The sequence below is a fragment of the Globicephala melas genome, chromosome 18, assembly GCF_963455315.2.
Source record: "Globicephala melas chromosome 18, mGloMel1.2, whole genome shotgun sequence".
NCBI lineage: Eukaryota > Metazoa > Chordata > Mammalia > Artiodactyla > Delphinidae > Globicephala > Globicephala melas.
In genome coordinates, this window is record NC_083331.1 from 15,799,632 (window position 1) to 15,822,776 (window position 23,145).

A 23,145-nucleotide genomic window follows, 5' to 3' on the forward strand; every position below is an offset into this window, starting at 1 on the left:
ACTTTTTGGCTATTGTGAATAATGCTGCTGTACATAAGGGTATAAAAATATCTGTCCCTGCTTTCATTTCTTCTGGGAATAAACCTCACTTGGTTGTGACGTACTTACCTTTTTATATATTGCTGAATTTGATCTGCTGAAATTTTGTGTAGATGTGTTTGCATCTATTTTCACGGGGGATGCATAGATACTATGCATGTCTTGTTCACTATTATAATTCTCAGTTATTGGAACACAATAGGTACTCAATCAATACTGGATAAGTGATATGTGAAAAAAAATTAAAGAATAAATCCATAGGGAAATGAATTTTGGCTCAAAATCTAGAAATAAAGAGCTCAATGCTTAGAATTTTCCAAAATCAGGAGGGGCTGCTATGTCTTTGGAGGGTATCAGAGGAGAGGCTGGATGATCATGAATGAGGTCACGGGATTTGGAAGAAATGACGTCTAAGTGAAATGACGTCTACCTCTAATGTTCTGACCCCTGACATTGGCCTGGATGAAAAAAATCGTCAGTGAAAATTGCTCCTGATCTATACTATACAAAGGGCTTACAGTACACTGCCAATGTTGAAGACACAATACAACCTGAATTCCTTCCCTTAGACAATATGAACACTTTCAGCCTCTTAAAATATTTACCCAAAAATGAAATGAGCTCCACGGAAAGCCAACCCTGGGCCCCGCTCTCCGAGTCTGCCGCAGGGTTTCCAGGCAGCGGGGCGGAGCGGGCAGACAAAGGACAAAGGCTGCACGCTCTGGAGTCACACAGACCTGGTCTGGCTTCACACTTTGCCAGCTACAAGACCACACGCCCAATCTCTCTGGGCCTCTGCTTCTTAATTCAAAAATGGGGATAATATTCGCCACAAAGGGTTGCTGTTTTGTTCCCGCTGACTGCTGTAAAGTTAAGTCCTCTCTTGTGGCAGTGGAAGCCACTGAGAAACATTTCACAAAGACAATGAAAACACTGCTCTCGTTCCTACCTTGATAGTTTTTCACAGGAGTCATCTTGTTATAATCTTCGGATAGAAGAAACTCCTGCAAAAGAGAAGCAAAATATTAAGCAAGAAGAAATTCTTTAAGTGGATAAATATGTTTTGGTAAAACCGGATTGTATGAAGCAAACATCATCACAGAATTATACCTAACGTGATATTTTGCCAATCAACTCAGCATTTTCTGTACCTCTTTAAAAGTAACAATCATAATTACAATCCAATGCAATTATCATAGTTTTTACCTTATAACTCTGAAGTTGATTTTTTTTTTTCAAGTATACATGAGAAGAAAACTGGATCAAGTTCAAAGTCTTGATCCTGGTCAATTTTGAAGGTAAATCCAATTCAAATTACTTTTCTCTCTGTGGTGCCACAACTGAAATTTTGCAAGGCTCTGGCCAGTGAGCAAACGGATGGCAACCCTCTACTAGGGAAATAAATGAGTTATTTTAAAGATTCTGTTTCTAATAACAGTAGCTTATTTCCCGGTACAACAAGCTTCTCAAGGCTGCATCTTACTCATCCCTCTATCCCTACGGCACCTGGCACAGTGCTTTGGTACAGTAGGTAGTCAACAAATAGTGAAAAAATGGACATGTAAAAGGTATCTCCCAATCTGACGAGGTTAGTTTGGATATCAAATGTACTCAAAAATATCAGTTTCTATATAACACATTGTGTGCCCTCTTTGTGAGGACACACAGGAGGTGATTTTGTGTGTGAGTATGTTTGCATGCTTCACCTAAGCACATACAATGACCTATATGTAGAAGCCAACCAAGTGTTTATAAGCCCCAGGCCAGGTTTTGAGTCCCTTACCTTCTTTCAAATGCAAAATGCCCATATAGTCTTAAACAGTAGGCTGTCCAATATAAGGAGAGCTGTGAAGTGTAATAAATTGATGGCTTTATCTGAACTTAAAAACAGAACAACGAGTCTTTTCAAAACATTTGGAGGCTTCCAGAATTTCTCCTTGATGACTTCAAGAAAGGTGGTGGGAGGACAGACACACAGACTCGTGACTTGCAATCTGGGTATTTACTGAGTTCATATAGTTTGTGTGATTTTTCAGAAGTAAATAATTATACTGTTTTTGTGACAGATGCCACAAAGTTAAATAAAGCACAAGGTGACGCGAGAGAATGAACACGGTAACAAAGCTCCTCTGGGTGTCTGCTTTTCCATCCCAGCCCTCCTTAAGAAGCTTATCTACAAATGGATTTTCTTCACCATGATTGTCTCAGTAATAACATTATTCAACTTGTCACTTTTAAAACTTCGTATCATTATTCCTACAAGGAGCAGCACTATATTCGTTTCTGAAGAGCTAGACTCACAACTGAAGAGAGAAGACTAATTTTTAAAGAAGTCAAGTTGTTTTCCCATAAGGAGCTTACAGTGTGGGTAAGAAGCCACGTACGTGTCTGAGCAACGGTTCACTACCACCCTTAATCCCCGGCAAGAGTAGCTCAACCCTGGGCCCCATACTTTAGAGTGCCCCAAATTTCCTAACAAAAACACAAAACAAATTTCTTAAAGACGATTGTTATTTGAGCAAGTGTTTACTGAGTTCATCTAGTGCATATGCTATTTTGAATATACTGAACTGGTTCTTTAGCTTGGGGAAAAGGTACATTCATTCCTTTTGGAAACAGGCAGGGTATAAAATAAACAACTTGTAGATCTGTGCTTAGGATTAACATACACATACACAATACAATTACCAGTTCACTGCATAGGTAAACTTAATTTTTTGTTCATTTGTTTTTCCTTTGAAAATAGATACATAATCATGGAGAAAGCATGGGAAATTGCCAGCATTCTTTTTCATTATTACTTTTTTGATCAAAGAAACAATATGCTATTCTAGGAATTGTAAGACTGATAAATACTAAACAGTCTCTTATGATACCATTTCTCAGAGATAATTATTATGGAAAGTATAATTGGAATAATAAAACAAAATATTAATATCATTTAACAATACTTTTTTCTGGTAACAGATCATGCACATCATTCCATATGAGTACATGCTCATCAACTTCAATCTTTTTAATGACTGCATAGGATGTTTTTTGTTTTTTGTTTTTTTCTGGTACGCGGGCCTCTCACTGTGGTGGCCTCTCCCGTTGCAGAGCACAGGCTCCGGACGCACAGGCTCAGTGGCCATGGCTCACGGGCCTAGGCGCTCCGTGGCATGTGGGATGTTCCGGGACCGGGGCACGAACCCGCGTCCCCTGCATCAGCAGGCGGACTCTCAACCACTGCGCCACCAGGAAAGCCCGGCATAGGATGTTTTTAATGTCCTTCTATTAACAAATGTTTACACTGCTTCCAGTTTTCCTTATTAAAAATATATCACATGAACCCACAGCCAACATCGTTCTCAATGGTGAAAAACTGAAACCATTTCCTCTAAGATCAGGAACAAGACAAAGTTGCCTACTCTCACCGCTATTATTCAACACAGTTTTGGAAGTTTTAGCCACAGCAATCAGAAAAGAAAAAGAAATAAAAGGAATCCAAATTGGAAAAGAAGAAGTAAAGTTGTCACTGTTTGCAGATGACATGATACTATTCATACAGAATCCTAAAGATGCTACCAGAAAACTACTAGAGCTAATCAATGGATTTGGTAGAGTAGCAGGATACAAAATTAATGCACAGAAATCTCTTGCATTCCTACACACTAATGATGAAAAGTCTGAAAGAGAAATTAAAGAAACACTCCCATTTACCACTGCAACAAAAAGAATAAAATAGCTAGGTATAAACCCACCTAAGGAGACAAAAACCTGTATGCAGAAAACTATACAACACTGATGAAAGAAATTAAAGATGATACAAACAGATGGAGAGATATACCATGTTCTTGGATTGGAAGAATCAACATTGTGAAAATGACTGTAAGACCCAAAGCAATCTACAGATTCAATGCAATCCCTATCAAACTGCCAATGGCATTTTTCACACAACTAGAACAAAAACTTGTACAATTTGTATGGAAACACAAAAGACCCCAAATAGCCAAAGCAATCTTGAGAAAGAAAAATGGAGCTGGAGGAATCAGGCTCCCTGACTTCAGACTATACTACAAAGCTACAGTAATCAAGACAGTATGGTACTGGCACAAAAACAGAAATATAGATCAACAGAACAGAATAGAAAGCTCAGAGATAAACCCACACACATATGGTCACCTTATCTTTGATAAAGGAGGCAAGAGTATACAATGGAGAAAAGACAGCTTCTTCAATAAGTGGTGCTGGGAAAACTGGAGAGCTACTTGTAAAAGAATGTAACATGTAACATCATACACAAAAATAAACTCAAAATGGATTAAAGAGCTAAATGTAAGGCCAGACACTATAAAACTCTTAGAGGAAAACATAGGCAGAACACTCTATTACATAAATCACAGCAAGATCCTTTTTGACCCACCTCCTAGAGAAATGGAAATAAAAATAAACAAATGGGACCTAATGGAACTTAAAAGCTTTTGCACAGCAAAGGAAACCATAAAAAAGATGAGAAGACAACCCTCAGAATGGGAGAAAATATTTGCAAATGAAGCAACTGACAAAGGATTAATCTCCAAAATATACAAGCAGCTCATGCAGCTCAATATCAAACAAACAACCCAATCCAAAAATGGGCAGAAGACCTAAATAGACACTTCTCCAAAGAAGATACACAGATTGCCAACGAACACATGAAAAGATGCTCAACATCACTAATCATTAGAGAAATGCAAATCAAAAGTACAATGAGGTATCACCTTACACTGGTAAGAATGGCCATCATCAAAAAATCTACAAACAATAAATGCTGGAGAGGGTGTGGAGAAAAGGGAACCCTCTTGCACCGTCGGTGGGAATGTAAATTGATACAGCCACTATGGAGAACAGTATGGAGGTTCCTTTAAAAACTAAAAATAGAACTGCCATATGACCCAGCAATCCCACTACTGGGCATATACCTTGAGAAAACCATAATTCAAAAAGAGTCATGTACCACAATGCTCATTGCAGCACTATTTACAATAGTCAGGACATGGAAGCAACCTAAGTGTCCACTGACGGATGAATGGATAAAGAAGATGTGGTACATATATACAATGGAATATTATTCAGCCATAAAAAGAAACGGAATTGAATTATTTGTGGTGAGGTGGATGGACCTAGAGTCTGTCATACAGAGTGAAGTAAGTCAGAAAGAGAAAAACAAATACTGTATGCTAACACATATATATGGAATCTAAAAAAAAAAAAAAGGTTCTGATGAACCTAGGGGACAAGAATAAATCACTGATGTAGAGAATGGACTTGAGGACATGGGGAGGGGGAAGGGTAAACTGGGAGGAAGTGAGAGAGCAGCAGTGACATATATACCCTACCAAATGTAAAATTGATAGCTAGTGGGAAGCAGCCGCATAGCACAGGGAGATCAGCTCGGTGCTTTGCGACCACCTAGAGGGATGGGATAAGGAGGGTGGGAGGGAGATGCAAGAGGGAGGGGATATGGGGATATACGTATGCATATAGCTGATTCACTTTGTTATACAGCAGAAACTAACACAACAATGTAAAGCAATTATACTGCAATAAAGATGTTAGAAAAAAAATATCACATGGTCAATCAATTTATGACAAAGAAACCAAGAATATACAATGGGGAAAGGAGAGTCTCTTCAATAAACTGTTGGGAAAACTGTACAGTCACATGCAAAACAATGAAACTGGACTACTACCTTATACCATATACAAAAATTAACTTAAAATGGATTGAAGACTTGAACATGAGACCTGACCATAAGACGCCTGGAAGAAAACATAGGTGGTAAGTTCCTTGACATTGGTCTTGGTGATGATTTTTTGGATATGATACCAAAAGCAAAGGCAACACGAACAAAATGAAACAAGTGGAACTACATCAAACTGAAAATCTGCACAGCAAAGGAAACCATCAACAAAACAAAAAAGTGACCTACTGAATGAGAGAAGATATTTGCAAATCATATATCTGATAATAGGTTATATCCAAAATATATAAAGAACTCAAACAAATCAATAAAAAACCCACAAATAATATGATTTAAAACTGGGCAGAGGATCTGAACAGAAATTTTTCCAAAGAAGACATACAGATGGCCAACAGGTAGATGAAAAAGTGCTCAACATCACTAATCATGTGGGAAATGTAATTCAAAACCATAATGAGATATCACCTCACACCTGTTAGAATGGCCATTATCAAAAAGATAAAAGACAACAAGTGTTGGCAAGCATGTGGAGAAAAGGGAACCCTTCTGTATTGTTGGTAGGAGTGTAAACGGGTGCAGCCACGATGGAAAACAGTATGGAGGGTCCTCAAAAAGTTAAAAATAGAACTACCATATGATCCAGCTATTCCTCAGGGTATTTAACCAAAGAAAACAAAAATACTGACCTGAAAACATATATATACTCCCATGTTCATTGCAGCATTATTTACAAATAGCCAAGACATGGAAGCAACCTAAGTGTCCATGGATGGATAAATGGATAGAGAAAATGTGATATATAACTAAAATGGAATATTATTCAGCCATAAAAAAAACTTCTTGCCATCGGTGACAACATGGATGGACCTTGAGGGCATTATGCTAAGTGAAATACGGCAGACAGAGAAAGATAAATACCATATGATCTTGCTTACATGTGGAATCGTTAACAAAACAAAACAAAACACCCCAAAGAAAAGTGAACTCATGGATACAGAGGACAGACTGGTGGTTGCCAGGGGCAGGGCAGGGTGGGATGATCAAAAGGGGTGAAGGTGATCAAAAGGTACAGACTTCCAGTTACAAAATAAATCCTGAGATATGTACAATATGGTGACTATAATTAAAAATACTGCATTGTATATTTGAAAGTTGCTAAGAGAGTAGATCTTAAAAGTTCTCATCACAAGAAAAAAAATGTGTAACTGTGTGTGGTGATGAATGTTAAACAGGGGATCATTTTGCCATATATACAAATATTGAATCATTATGTTGTATACTTGAAACTAATATAATGTTATATGTCAATCATCTTAATTAAAAATGAGTTGTAGATAAAAATAATCACATAAAATGTACTGTATCTCTTTATATTTCTAGCAATATTTCAATAAAATAAAGTTCTAGAAGTAGAATTGCTGGACCCGAGGATATGACCATTTAAATTTGATAGATATTACCAAATTGACTTTATAAAAGATTTTATCTACTAAACTTACAAACAATATAATGTAAAAGTTTGGCTGAAGCTTAGATTATCTTGTTGGGATTGACCAATCAAAGATATACACATTTTAAATTATTTTATCCATCTCTCTACCCTCCCTTCTTTATATTCAGCTGTCTACATATCTATCATCCTAATTTTTATTTTTAAGAGCATTTTTAGATTCACAGCAAGATTGAGAGGAAAGTACAGAGATTTTTCATAAAGCCTCTGTCCTCACACATGCAGTCTCCCTCTTTATCAACATCCCACGGCAGAGTGGTACATTTGTTATAACTGATGACCTACACTGACACATCATTATCACCCGAAACCCACAGTTTACACTAGGCTTCACTCTTGGTGTTATAAATTCTGTGGATTTTGACAAATGTAAAATGACATATATCCACAATTAGAGTATAATACAGAGTATTTTCACTGCCCTAAAGATCCTCTGTGCTCTGCCTATTCATCTTTCTCTCCCGCTTAAGCCCTGGCACTACTGATCTATTCACCATCTCCAAAGTTTTGCCTTTTCCAGATTGCCATAGAGTTGGAATCATACACTAGGCAGCCTTTTCATATGGTCTTCGTTTATTTATTAATATGCATTTAAGTTTCCTCCATGCCTTTGCATGGCTTGATTGCTCATTTCTTTTTAGCACTGAATAATATTCCATTGACAGGATGTACCACAGTTTACTAATCCATTCATCTACTAAAGGACATCTTGGTTGCTTCCAAGTTTTGACAATTGTAGATAAAGCTGCTATAAACATCTGTGTGAGCGTTTTTGTGTGAACATAATTTTTCAACTCCTTTGGGTAAATACCAAGGATTGGTGGGTTGTATGGTGGGATTGCAATGAATCTATAGATCAAATTGGGAAGAACTGAAATCCTGACAGTATTGAGTGTTCCTATCTATGAACATGGAATATCTATTTGTTTAGTTCTTTGATTTCGTTCACCAGAGTTTCATAGTTTTCCTCATATAGATCTTGTACATATTTTGTTAGATTTACAATAAACTAATTCATCTTTTGGGGTGCTAATGTAAATGGTGTTGTGTTTTTAATTTCAATTTCTACTTGTTCATTGCCGATATACAAGAAATGACTGATTTTTGTATATTAACCTTGAATCCTGAAACCTCAATATAACTGCTTATAAGTTCCACGAGTTTTTTTTAATCAATTCTTTTAGATTTTCTACATAAATGATCATGATCTCTGCAAACAAGATAGTCTTATTTCTTCCTTCCCAATCAGTATACCTTTTATTTCCATTTTTTTGTCTTATGCATTAGCTAGAACTTCTAGTACAATGTTGAAAAGGAATCATTAGCCTTGCCTGGAACCTGATTTTAGGGAAAGCTGCTGGGTTCTCACCACACCTGTTTTTAATGCTCACAGTAATAGATCAAACAATACAGTATATATAAGGAAGAGGTTAGTAATTATCTCCACCCTCTGTCTCAATCCTTTGAAGGAATCAGTGTTTGTTAAAGGTCTGTGGTATCCTTCCACATCTTTTTTTTTTTTCTAAAGAAAACCCTTATGCAAACATATATAGTTTTTTTGGTTTGTTTTGCTGTACAAAATAGGATCACACTATAGATATTATTCTACAACTTGCTCTTTTCATTTATAATATATCAGAACTATCTTTCCAGGACAAAACACACTCCAAAATATGGATATGCCATATTTTATTCAAGTATCCCCCATTAAATTGACTTTATTCTGCTTGTCTCCTATTTTTTACTATTGCAAAAATATGGCAAGCAATGTCTTTGAATGCATAAACATATGAACTAATGTACATGTTGAAAAGATTGCTGGCCTCAAAGATTGTGTACACTTAATATTTTAATGAACTCTGCCAGACCACTTTCTAGATGTATGCAGTATTTCATTTCCCCACCATCCGGCCCTCATACGACAGCATATTTCCCCATATCTCATCAGCATTAGATATTACTCATCTTTTCAATTTTTTGTCAAATTAATGTACAAAACAGTTATAACTCACTATGGTTTAGTACATATTACCCTAACTGCTTATGAGTCAGAGCACTTTTTATATGTTTATTTGCCATATTCATTTCTTGTTTTATGAATTTTGTCTTCAAATTCTACTGCAGCCTGGTTTCCTAAAAAGTAGAGTTAGAGGCGAAACTTAAGTGCTATTTCTTTGTTTGGAGATGTGATATCAGTGGTCTGAGTGAGGGGGAAGCAAAGTGAAGCAAAAAAAGATGAATGGTGTATCACTAAGCTCAGCCGTGTTTCATGAAGAACCCAGCTAGTTCTCCAGCATATAATAGGTCTCTGGACAGAATAAACACCAGAATTTGGAAGAATCCATTGGAGAGGGGGATGAAGAGGGAATTTATCTGCCAGCTCTCTCCTCCCTTGTTTTGAAATTTGATCACAACTCCACAGAACTTATTTCCCCCCTCCTTCTGCCTATCCTTGTTAGCAGCCACTAGGGGAAGTCAGAGTTTAGGCCTTGCCAGAGCTGTACTTCATACAACTCAGAAAGCCACTGAGGATATCTTCTTTGAGTTTTGGTTTAAAGATAACAAAGCATAGTAGTAGGTAAGAGTTCAGAGCTCGGGCACTGGAGCCAAACTGTCTGGTTTAAATCCCAGCTAAGGGCTTCCCTGGTGGCTCAGTGGTTAAGAATCCGCCTGCCAATGTAGGGGACACGGGTTTCAGCCCTGTCCGGGAAGATCCCACATGCTGTGAAGCAACTAAGCCCACGCGCCACAGCTACTGAGCCTGCGCTCTAGAGCCCGTGAGCCATAACTACTGAGCCCACGTGCCACAACTACTGAGCCCACGTGCCACAACTACTGAAGCCCGCGCGCCTAGAGCCCGTGCTCCACAACAAGAGAAGCCACTGCAATGAGAAGCCCGCGCACCGCAATGAAGAGTAGCCCCCGCTCGCTGCAACCAGATAAAGCCTGCGCACCGCAAAAAAGACCCAACACAGCCAAAAATAAAAATAAAAAATAAATAAATTTAAATCCCAGCTAAAACATGTACTAGTTACATGACCTTGGACAAGTTACTCAAGATTTCCGTGATTTGGTTTTCTTCTCTGTATTAGCTTTGTAAGACTGCAGTGAGGATTAGTTAATCCTTATGAAGCATTTAAAACAGTGCCTGGCACACAGTAAGTACTCTTGCGAGTTACGTTAAATAAATAAATGCTACCTTTGGAAAATGAATTAAGCATCTTACCTTAAAAAAAAAATCTTCTGGAATATAATGAACAATTCTGATTGAAGAATTAGAGAGAATTCAGCTATAAAATCATGAATGCCTGGTCCTTTTTAAAATAGCAACTTTTAAACAATTTTTCTAATTTCAGTTATTGGTCTATGGAAGCTTTCTACCTCTCCTTGAGTCAAATTTATTAATTGTTTTTTGTTATAAAATCATACATTTTCAGGACTTCCCTGGTGGTCCAGTGGCTAAGACTCCATGCTCCCAATGCAGGGGGCCTGGGTTCGATCCCTGGCCACACCGCACGGCATGCGGGATCTTAGTTCCCCAACCAGGGATGGAACCCACGCCCCCTGCAATGGAAGCGCGAAGTCTTAACCACTGGACCGCCAGGGGAGTCCCAGGAGCTGCAACCTTTCTGAGGTCCACTTCCACAGGCAAATTTCAGGGTTTTTTCCAGGTAAAGTTCTGTATATATCGTAATGGATTCCCCAACCATTTAATACACGTGTAAAAACTGTGCTAGCATTTTAACGAGTGTCCTATCTTTATTTTTTACGTATCACCAGCAAAGTTGGTTGGTTTTTGTTGTTTGGACAAAGTTTTTGAGTATTACGTCCCTATTTTCCCCATATGTCCTATGGTTTTAACTGTGTGACTCTGCACAGTGCAGTGATTTTAAAAAACATATGTTGTGTTATAGCAGAATTAGGCGGTTACAAATATAATGTGGTTGTATCTGTTTTCTTATGCTTAATAGCATCTGCTTTTTATTTTTATAGTTTTCCTTAATGACACATGCTAGGAATTTATCTATTTTATCAGTAATTCCTAAAACCCAGTTTTTGGTTTTATTTGCTGTCTTTTTGTCTTCCCTATCTCTAATTTCAGTATTTATTTTTATAATTCTCTCTTCCAACCTTCTTTCGGTTTATTTTTATCACTTGTTCATAAATTAAACTGAATGCCTGGTTCACATGTATACATCTTTATTTTAAAGTAGTAATATTTTAAGGTAAAATTCTCTAAATATAGATTTGACTGTATTCCATAGGTTTTGATACAAAGTTGCTTGCTTTTAAAACAATTTGTATATTGTTTTATGAATTACAGAAATATATCACTTATATATTCATTTCCTCTTTAAATTAGGAGTTACTTAGAAAAAAACTCTTAATTATAAGCAGTTACATTTATGCCTATTTTTTGTTAATTTCTAGTTTTATTAGCTTATATTCAGTAAACATATAATATTTTTACTTTTTAGTTAAGTAAAAGTTAAGTTAGTTAATTTAGTTAAGATTTTTCTTTGTGGTCAAGATTAACGATTTTGTAAGTGTTCTGTAGATGAGAAAAAAATGTATTTTATCCAAAGGTCTAGACCTATTTGTATATCCGTCCAATGAAACTTGATGATAATTTTCAAATAGTGTATATTTTTCCTTATTTTTTATCTATTTGAATTTCAAATTCAGAAATAACTGCACTAGAAAATTGTGCTTTATTTTTAATATTTAATTTCTGATTATAAAAGTAATATGCTTACTATAAACAAAAACTATGGAACAGTATCAAGAAGGGAATTTAAATTGTCTATATCTCTACCAAATAGTGATAAATACTGTTAATATTTTGATTATTTTGCTCTTCAATCTTTGCTCTGGTATACATAAGAACACAACTGGAATAGTAGTACTACTGAAGCATTTCCCATGTTATTAAATATTCTTTGAAAACATAAGTTTAATGGCTACACAATATTCCACTGGAAGGCTATGTAAGATTTTAACTAATTAGTCCCTGACCATAACGTTTCTAAAACACCAGTTCTTATTACTATAAAAAATTGAGATTATCTTTATAAATAATCTTTGTCTGTTTTTATGATGGTTTTCTTTGGATGGTTTTCTAGAAATGGAATTATTGATATAAAGGTACAAATAGTTCTAAAGCTCTCATTGCATATCACCAATACTTTTTCTAAATAGTTTGTGTCAATTTATGTCCCCTCTATCAGTGTATGAGAGCCTATTTTATTCAATTCTAGCCAATTTGTAATTCTAAACTTGCTATTCCTTAGTTAAAAATAGAATTAAAAAACTTTAACACTTTAAAATGTTTACTAGCCCTTACTATTTCCTCTTTTGTGACTTTTTCTGCTATCTACAGGATTTTAGTGTTTTTATCTATTTGTATATGCTTATCACAGATTGAGCATAGTATCCTTTCTCTATCATATTTTAAGCAACTATTTGTTGTTTTCATTTAAATTGTATTCAAGCAGCTTTTTCAGAGTGAGAAATTTTGAATTTTATGTAATCAAATATGATACTTTCCTTTGTGATTTCCACTGTTTTAAGCTTACATGTTCTTCCTGATAGAGACTGTTTATAAACGCCCAGTCTGTTTACTTCTAGCTTTTTGTTTTTCTTTTTTAAAGCTTTACTTTGTACATTTAAAGGTGCTTTAAACTCCTGGAATTTATTTTGGTATAGGACATGAAGTGAAGATTAAAATCGAAAATTGATTTTTCTTAAGAGAAAACCAACTGCTTCAGCACTATTTATTTAAAAACTTTTCCCATCCACAACTAATTTCTAATGTCTTCTTTACCATATTTTATGTTCTTACATATAATGGGTCTCTTCGGTAGTTATCTAACTCTGCTCTATCGATCTGCTATTCTATTCTTGCGTCAAAATAAAAATGACTTAGTTACTGCAGGTACAAAATATGTGTTAAAAAAAATATATGTGTTAACACAGAAGCTATGTGTGTCCTAATTTCTCTTCTTAAAAAAATGCAGCTAGATGATCATTATAATAACCTTTATTGTGACAAAAAGAAAGATCACATTAAGAATTTTGATTGGAATCGCACTAAATCTCTAAATTCAGGAAGAACTGACATTTAAAAGTCTTCTTCACTTTATAATTTTCTTCAGCAAAGTTTCATATATTTCTTTTTGAGATCATATTTAGATTTTTGTTAATTTCTGTGAGTGGGATTGTTTTTTCATTCCTCGGTAAACTGAGTAAAAAAAAAAAGATTTATGATTGCTGTTTTTGGACTAAAATTGAAAAATAGTGATATCACAGTTCCTGGGAGACACTACTGACCCACTAAAAATCTTGATTTGTGGCAGCTACAGTGACATGATCAATACAGGAGAGGGTACAAGGTTACATGGGACATTTAACACAACGGTGACTGCCAAGGCAGAATGAAGCACCATTCCATTCCCAGGATTTAGAAGGAAAGGAAGAAGGCATGTTTCAGATCAAATTAAGGAAAGATAAGAAAAGAGAAAAAAACTGGCAAGACTGGTTATGTCCCAATGTTAAGGGCTGTTATTGATAGAGCTTTGGACTGGGGGTGCAGCAGAAAATAAAAATGGAGTAATGCTATTAAGCTTCTTCATACATTTTTCAACACTTTTCTACTACTCCTCGTCTCTTTGAATTCCTATGAAAACCAGGTCCTGCAGAATGAGTCAATCAGATGGTAGTATTCCTTTATTTGGGCAACATCGTACCGAAAGGAAAAGTTGCCAATATGCCCTGTCATTAAAGAATGTCAACAAGGCCTGTGCTTGTGTACACACAATGCCGTTCTCGACCCTCTCAAGGCATGTTTCACAAGAACGATGATTATTTCCTATGGGTTTATAAAAACTCATCTGTCAAGTAGATACCAGGGCTCTTGTTTGGTAACAGAGGTCACCTTCACCTGAGTCAAGTTGTTCCTTAGCTTTTTGTCAGTCTAAGAGGTTAACAGGCAGTACTTTATGTTTTCACTCAAATGAAAGGTATGTTTGGGCTTTTTTTCTGGTCATCCTTAGACTCCTACACATCACAAGTTCCAGGGATGTCCTGGATTCTTCTGGGAAATGCAGGAAGTAATGGAACAGCAGACTAGGATCCAGAGTGCCATGCTGCAGCTTCTGGTTCCATCCAGGGACCAGGCAGGCATGACAGGAGCACAGTATGGCCCAGGTGCTGGAAGAAATTAAAGCATCCGCACCGCTTCAAAGACACCCTAATTTTGTGTGAATGTCAAGGCAGCAGCCCTCATCCTAGACCAAGTATATTTCCTGACCAGTTTTCTTTCTTTCTTCCTCCTTCCCTCTCTCTCTTTCTTTTCTTACAAAGTGATGTTCAACCACTGCAAAATATAAGAACTTTTGAACAATCGATATTAATTAAATTAGCAAGCAAGGAGCTTGCCTCCTCTGCTGTTCCCATGGTTATCCCGACTCTCTGTCTGAGTTTACAGTAAGGGAATGCTACACAGCTCTAAGCACGGCCCACCTGCTCACTTATCAAGCTTCAGTGAAATAGATCCTGAAGAATTCTAATAATAGAACCATGGTATCTTCCACATTAAAAATATATATAAATATAAAGTTTCTTGCTTTAGTTGAAAGTTTGCCAATGAGCTCTTATTTCTTAAAATATAGCACTACTTGAGGGAGTAGAAATGTCTAAAATCAGATAATTTGCTACTGAGTCTTTGTTGTGTTTGTTGCATATCAGAACATATAAATTGATTTAATGCTTGATAAATCTAATTATTATAAGGAAAACTGAATCAGAGTCTCTGCATAGGTTTTCCTCTTCCACGGGGGGAAAAAAAAAGTCAAACCAACCAGCAAGGTCATACGAAAAATAAACAGGAACTCTTAACTCAGCCCAAATGTGATGAAAAATGAAGGGAGGAATGTCATCAGCTTAACTACCCAGCAAAAGTGTCACAAAGTACACAGCTCTGAGGTACTCCTCTATGTGTGCCTAGGCAAAGCCATTACTGAGGAGCGGAAATATATAAAAAGTTTCTTGAACGCATAGGTACTACATTTCTGGTTGGGAACAGAGGTGTCTTCTTCCTGCATCTGCCTTCATAAAGTAGAAATTGATCTAATGCCAGAATCTTGTTGGGAAGCTCCATATTGGTAAAATTATCATTTTACATTTCCATGTAAAATCCATTTCTGCTTCTGCTTTAAAAATGTTCAGGACATTGTCAAATATATTACTTAGTACCTCAATTATTAATTTACATGAGGGTGATTAACATTTTTTATTGTGGTAAAAATACGTAATATTGAATTTACCATCTTAAGCATTTTTAAGTGTACAGTGGGGTAAAGTATATTCACACTATTGCACAATGTATCTCTAGGAACTTTTTATGAAACTGAAACTCTATACCCATTAAACACTAATTTCCAGCCCTCCCCCAGCCCTTGGTAACCATCTTTCTATTTTTTTTTTTTTTTATGATTTTGACTACTTTAGATACTCCACATGAGGACCATCATACAATATTTGTCCTTTTTTTTTTTGTGGTACGCGGGCCTCTTACTGTTGTGGCCTCTCCCGTTGCAGAGCACAGGCTCCGGACGCACAGGCTCAGCGGCCATGGCTCACGGGCCCAGCCGCTCTGCGGCACGCGGGATCCTCCCGGACCAGGGCATGAACCCGTGTCCCCTGCATCGGCAGGCGGACTCCCAACCACTCCGCCACCAGGGAAGCCCCAATATTTGTCTTTTTGTAACTGGCTGATTTCATAAAGCAAAATGCCCTTTCAGAAAGCTTATTTCATCAATGTTGTAGCATGTGTCAGAATTTCCTTCCTTTTTAAGACTGAATAATATTCTATTATATGTATTTACCACATTAAAAAAAATCTATTCATCTGTCAAGAGACATTACACAACACTGTAAAGCAACTATACCCCAATTTAAAAAAAAAAAAAGTGAGAGACATTAGGGTTGCTTTCACCTCTTGGCTATTGTGAATAATGCTGCCACGAACATGGGTGTATAAATCTCTCTTCCAGATCCTGCTCTGAATTATTTTGGGTATATATATTCATAAGCGGGATTGCTGGATCATATGGTAATTCTATTTTTAATCTTTTAAGGAACCGCCATACATAAGAAGGTGATTGACTATAAATTCAGTATTAGAAAATTCTTAACTACCCTTATAACTGCCTTCTTTTTTATTATCCAGTTTCATGATTAACAGTGTCTCCTTGTTGCCTTGGCTACCAGGTGGTTCAGAATCAAATTCAAGTCTTAATCATACAAACTGTGCTAGTCCTTATAATCTGCACACTTGTGTTACTCTGTATGTTTCACTCAGGCTCTTTTGGTTGCTGGGAACTCAAGCCAGTAAAGAAGAGAGGATTTACTGTAAAGAGATGGGAAGCGGTGGCCACTGAAACCACGCTGCCACTTCTGTCTCTCTCTTGCAGGCTCAGGGCCTCTCTCCTGTTATCTCTGTTTTTTTCTGCTCTCTTTTCTCAACCAACCAGTCCCATCCAACAACTCAGCTTCTGTTCCCTCATAACTGGAGCTTGCATGTGGCCATCACTGCCCCTCTGGCTCCTCTCTACGTGACCTTTCAACTTTACCTTCACCCACTGGCTTGCTCTCTTAGTACCTCCAGGTTCAAATTCAAGTCAGGAATCTGACCAGCCTAATTATCTTTTCTCACTAGGACCCTAGCCAGCCCATATGAAGCCCCTAGCCAGCCTCTGGGCTAAGCATCCACTGTAGGAGGTCACTACTCCGCGGAAGGAGGAGCGAAGGAGTCTGCATCTCATCCATGGGGTTCTCATTTGGCCTTTTTCTACCAATATGTCTTGCTCTCTCTTTGGATTTGCTTTTGATATGTGCTTTATTTCTCCTTTCTGCACAAGAACCAAAAAATTCAAATCCCAGAAGGATGATGCTAAGAAAGAACCTCGAATATTCTCATGTTCTTACTTATGGCTGTCTCCACACTTTACCAATCAGTGGCCTGCAATTTGCACCTCTTAGTTGTCTTTTTGTTTAATCAGCAGTTCTCAAACTTTCGGGTCTCTAGTTTCCTTTACTCTTAAAAATTATTGAGAACCGCTGGGTTGGATCTATTGATATTCATCATATTTGAAGTTAAAACAGAGAAAATTGTAGACTATTAATTCATTAAAATAACAATACTAAATTTATTACATGGTAATATAAATAACATACTTTATGAAAATATCTATATTGTGCAGAACAAAAAATTAAGTGGAAAGAGTGGCATTGTTTTCCATTTTTGCAAATCTCATTAATAGAAGATAGTTGGCTCTTCGTCTCTGCTTCTGGAGAAAATGGAAAAAAAGAAAGGCAAATAGCATCTTAGTATTATTATGAAAACAGCTTTGACCTCACGGATCACAGTTTGAGAACAACTGGGTAAGTGACTGACCTGACTTTTGGTTTTGATTAACCTTCACTCAGATTCTGCCAATTTGCCTGGAGAGTTGAGTTATTCTTGTTTGTTTTTAAATTATGAAAAGAGGCTTCGCTGGCTACCAAACGATGGAACATTGTCTCCACCCAGGAACTGGGAGGGTAGGAGCCTTTTCCCCCTTCCATGAAATGCCTAATGGCCCTAATCTTTTCTAACTGCATGCATTTTAAGAAGTGGGGAGAAGGAATGCTTTAGCTGCAAACCCCCAGCCTCAGGTCTAAACTTTGTAAGAAACCCTTAGTCATATTTCTAAGAAGACTAACATGTTACATTACTTGGAAGCATCTGAAGCAAGAGAAAAGATAATTGGGGTTTGTGTAGCAACAGCAGCTGTTGGCCTCTCTAGATTCAAAATATCACCTACAAAGAAACAAATTCAGGTTTAAAAATTCTTTTGATAAATTCTCCTTCAGATACAGGTTTAGACACAAAACACAATTTCAAGGTTTTTCCTCACATAAACACAGGTCTACCTACTCTCTCTCTAGGCTTGCCTGGGTGCTTAATTGTTTACCTGTCCTCACCTTTCTTAACATCAACAGCAACATGTTTTTGTGCTTTCCTACCCCTAGTCCTCCAGCACCGAATGCAGGTAACCAGATGCAGTTGGTTTTTCAATAATATCTCTCCCAAGAGGATCGAAGGGAGAGAGAGGGTAAGAGGCAAAAGATACACAAGTTTAGATGTGAGCACTTCCATGGCTGCCTCTGGCAAATTTCAGAATCTTAAAGACAAATGCTCTTGGAAGTCATTCAGTGAATAAGGAATATCCTGCTCAAGGCCAGAATGTGAAGCCAGAACACTGATGTATCCCACAAAGTCGCTGAAGTATTCTGCGTCCCCATTACATTGCACAGATAGTGAAAGAGACTGAATACCGTAAAAACATCCACACACAATAAAAATTCTGCCATAATATTAACAGCAAATTACATGGGAGATCAGTTTACATAAAGGCTAGTTGTTCATACTTACTTTTTAAACAAAAAAAGGCTCAAAACTTTTGACAAAACTGTTCTGAACATAAAAGTTGCCTGCTGAAATTGAAAACTGCTTATAGGTGATGTCATGAAGTTTAGTGCAATAGCCAAGGCTGGAAACTACTGTTCCTACTTATGAAAGCAGCTGGTGAAAGAAGTTTGGATCTTTGGTTGTTAAGTTTTGGATTTCTTGAAATTTTAGAGTTTGTAAGGGGTCCTAGCACAATGACTCATTCTTCAGATTAAACTGAAGTCCAGAGATACTAAGGGACTGATTCAAGGTCACAGGTGTACTTGATTGCACAACCCACGTTTGAAACTTGGGTCTATCTCTTGAATTTTTTATCTACTGATCTTTTAACTCACACAAACCTCAAAGAGGCTCTTCAAAAGGGGACTGAAACCAGGTGACTGTCTCACTGAATTTCTATGAGCAAAGGAAAATATTACAGGGCAAATTCTGAAATCACTCCACTCTTCAGAGAATCTGGATGACAATACAATATACAGCAGACATGAAAGAAAGATAAGCACCAAGTACCACTAATACCTCCTTCATTATCCCTGTTTCCCAAGTCTGACACCTTGAAGCAGGACCAAGCAGTACGTCATGGGCACTGACCAGTCAGGACCCGGGCTGGCTGTAGACAGGAGCAATGATGTAAACTGGACCAAAACGAGTCTGGCCTGGGAGTAATCTTCACCAATTACCCTTTCTCTCCATCAATTTCTCCTACACATTTAGTCATCAGATTCTTACCATCCTTCTTGAACCCATGCCCCTGCCAGGGCACTTCCAACTAAATGACATTTGTCCTTGACAGCGGACTAAACATCTCTTACTACCTAGCCTCTGCTGGAGTCTCTCCTTTCCCAAGAAACTGTTCCCTTTCCCCAATCTCCAACACTTTTCAAACCTAACTTTCTGGGCAAGGTTGAATAGTCTGCATTTGTACGATCACCCAGGCAGAATAGATCTTTCCTTTGCTGAAGTTCAAGAGACACTATAAACTCTTTTACGATATTGATCTGCATTAAATTAGAGCTATCGCTGATCAGATTATTTTATCCTTCCCTATAGATTTTAAGTTGAAAGTAATGGAATTTTTGTTGTCTTAAAACAGTATCTCCCACAGGTCCAACATTTTTCCCATTATACCACGTATGAAAGTTAATAAATATTTTAAAATAAAGGAATAATCACTTCTTGTTTTTATAAAAGAGAAATATGTCAAGATTTTAATTGTACTAATATTATAAACACTTCTGCCTCAGGTTCTTTGCACTGGCTGTGCCTCTCTTTTAACACTGTTTTCCCAGGGACCTCCCTGGTGGTCCAGTGGTTAAGAATCCATCTTGCAATGCAGGGGACGCCGGTTTAATCCCTGGTAGGGGAACTAAGATCCCACATGCCACAGGGCAACTAAGTCCGCGCGCCACAACTACTGAGCCCGAGCGCCACAACTAGAGATCCCGCATGCCACAACTACAGAGGCCACGTGTTCTGGAGCCCACGCACCACAACTAGAGAGAAGCCCGTGCACTGCAATGAAGAGTCCACGCCACAACAAAAGATCTTGCATGCCACAACTAAGACCCGATGCAGCCAAAAATAAATAAATAAAAAAGTATACAGAAGACAGGGGCTTCCCTGGTGGCGCAGTGGTTGAGAGTCCGCCTGCCGATGCAGGGGACACGGGTTCGTGCCCCGGTCCGGGAAGATCCCACATGCCGCGGAGCGGCTGGGCCCGTGAGCCATGGCCGCTGAGGCTGCGTGTCCGGAGCCTGTGCTCCGCAACGGGAGAGGCCACAACAGTGAGAGGCCCGCGTACCGCAAAAAAAAAAAAAAAAAAAAAAAAGTATACAGAAGGCAAAAAAGCATATAAAAAAATAAAATAAACACTGTTTTCCCAGATATCAGTCCTCTGTCCAAAAGATACCTTCTCAATGAGGCCTAACGTGTCCACCTTTAAAATAAATCACAATCCATCTCCCTGCCCCACCCTCATATTCCAATCCCCTTCACTCTTCTCTGTTTTCCCCATAGCATCTATTACTTTCTAACATACATGAATTATCGTATTTCATGTTTACTAAATGCAACATACACAAAGAGAGGGATTTTTTTGAGGGGAGAGGGGAGAGTTCATTGATGTGTATCTCAAGCACCTAGAAAACTCCCTGGCACATAGTACCTCTCAAAATACATGTGTTAGAAGAATTGAATGAAAGCATTAAAATCTCATTTTGGGACTTCCCTGATGGCACAGTAACTGGGAATCCGCCTGCCAGTGCAGGAGACATGGGTTCAAGCCCTGGTCCGGGAAGATCCCACATGCCGTGGAGCTACTGAGCCCGTGTGCCACAGCTGCTGAGCCTGTGCTCTAGAGCCCACGAGCCACAACTGCTGAGCCCATGTGCTACAACTACAGAAGCCTGTGCGCCTAGAGCCCGTGCTCTGCAAAGAGCAGCCACTGCAATGAGAAGCCTGTGCACTACAACCAAGAGTAGCCCCCACTCACCGCAACTAGAGAAAAGCCCTGCGCAACAACAAAGACCCGATGCAGCCAAAAATAAATAAATAAATTTATTTTTAAAAAAATCTCATTTTAAGTAATATATTAATTTATATAGTAGCTCTCTATTAATATACTTTTGAAATATGTGAAAATAATACTATATTCTAAGGCTATACAAACATATTATGCAGTGTAACATTTCAAATAATACTATATTATAATGCTATACAAACATATTATACGGTATAACATTTCAGTGATGGCTACAGTATATAAGTATGACATACAGTTTATGTTTTCATTTAGAGAAAACACCAGAAAAGGATTCAACGATTTGCTCATCAATAGTAGATGTGGAAGTAGGAACTAGATTTCTCTATTTAGGGTTCAGTGCTAGGGTAGGTTTGAATCAAAGTATGTACAATTACCAGGGGGTCAAATTATAAAAGAGAAAAGGAAGAGAGCCTAATTGCTAAGCTATTACTTTTTGTAATCAATGCCAAAAAATGGACAGTATACTCTTTTAACTCACATCTTAGGACTAATCAACGTTTTACTTCCTAAGTCAATAGGAAAACCGAGTGATGTGTTGCTTTTTAATGTTAACTGTCTCTAACCATGGTCTCTGTACTAAAATGTTAAAGTACCTTTTTCTGGATTGAAATTCGCAAATTTTCAGCCCTGAACATTATTCAAACCAATAAATATGCAGATAGCAAGTAGTGAGCAAAAGTAGAAAGCAAACATTACGTATAGTTAACAGTGCTGCACAATATATAGGAGAGTTAAGAGAGTTGAGTCTCATTACCAAGGAGAAAAATAATATTTTCTTTTTTCTTTTCTTCTTTCTTTTCTTTTTGTTGTAACTATATGAGATGATGGAGGTTAGCTGAACCTACTGCGGTAACTGTTTCACAGTATATGTAAATCAAACCATCACGTTGTATGCCTTAAACTTACGAAGTGACGTATGTCAATAATTTCTCAATAAGACTGGGAAAAATTACATATAAAATCAGTTTTACTAGCCCAAAATGGTGCTCACAAGAAACAAACTGGTTTAAAAATTATGAGTTTTTAAATATTATTTTTAAACTGAGGTGGCAAATAATTGAATGAAAAATAATACTCTTTAATTTCAGATATAATTATTAACCTTACCAAGAAGTAAATTCAAGTTCATCTTTTCTTGAAATGAACAGAATTTCTGTTATAAAAATAATGATTACCAGTTTTTGAGGCCTTTATATAAATTACCTCATGTAATCCTCACAACGACCCCACGAGGAACGTATTATTATGCCCAATCTACAGTGCATAAATTGAGGTTTCTGTGAAGTTAACCAACTCATCCATCATTATTCAGCTAAAAGATGGTAGGGCTGGAATTCAGATGCAGTTCTCTCTGGGAGCCAAGTTCATGCCTCAGCCACCAGGAGGTCTACCCCTGCTATATGAAGGCAGTGTGTTAACAATGATTTTTCCCATGAACTCTGAGCAAGCTCTACCTGATTAAGAGAGGGAAAAGAATTAAAACACCGGCTTCCTCCATATCAGAGAGCTGGTGGGAAACGAGGGCTTCTGTAAGGATGACTAGAAAACAAGAATGCAAGTGAAAGGAGAAAGAGCTTCTGGATGAAAACATGGAGGAAACCGGTCTGGTTTTTATTCACCTGGAAACTACTGCTGAGCTTCCAATTCATGCACGCTCTGGACTGGGTACTGGAAACGGCCACGCACAGAACGTGGCTCCTGCCTTCAAGCTGCTTGGGCTAACAGAGGTCAAGAAAACAAGGGAATCAGCACTGACTAAATCTGTCCTATATACCGGGTACTTTTAGGAACTATATATGTGTTATTTAATACACAA

General features: G+C 37.6%; 1 protein-coding gene across 3 annotated transcripts in view; it reads right to left on the reverse strand.

Annotated features, from left to right (window-relative positions):
- WDFY2 (WD repeat and FYVE domain containing 2) overlaps positions 1-23,145 on the reverse strand; it is a 181,254-nt gene that overhangs the window by 57,361 nt on the left and 100,748 nt on the right. For all 3 annotated transcript variants that reach the window (XM_030882395.3, XM_070044060.1, XM_030882396.2), the window contains exon 4: positions 989-1,043. In XM_030882395.3, the coding sequence (XP_030738255.1) occupies positions 989-1,043 (55 nt within the window). The remainder of the gene's footprint in view (positions 1-988; positions 1,044-23,145) is intronic.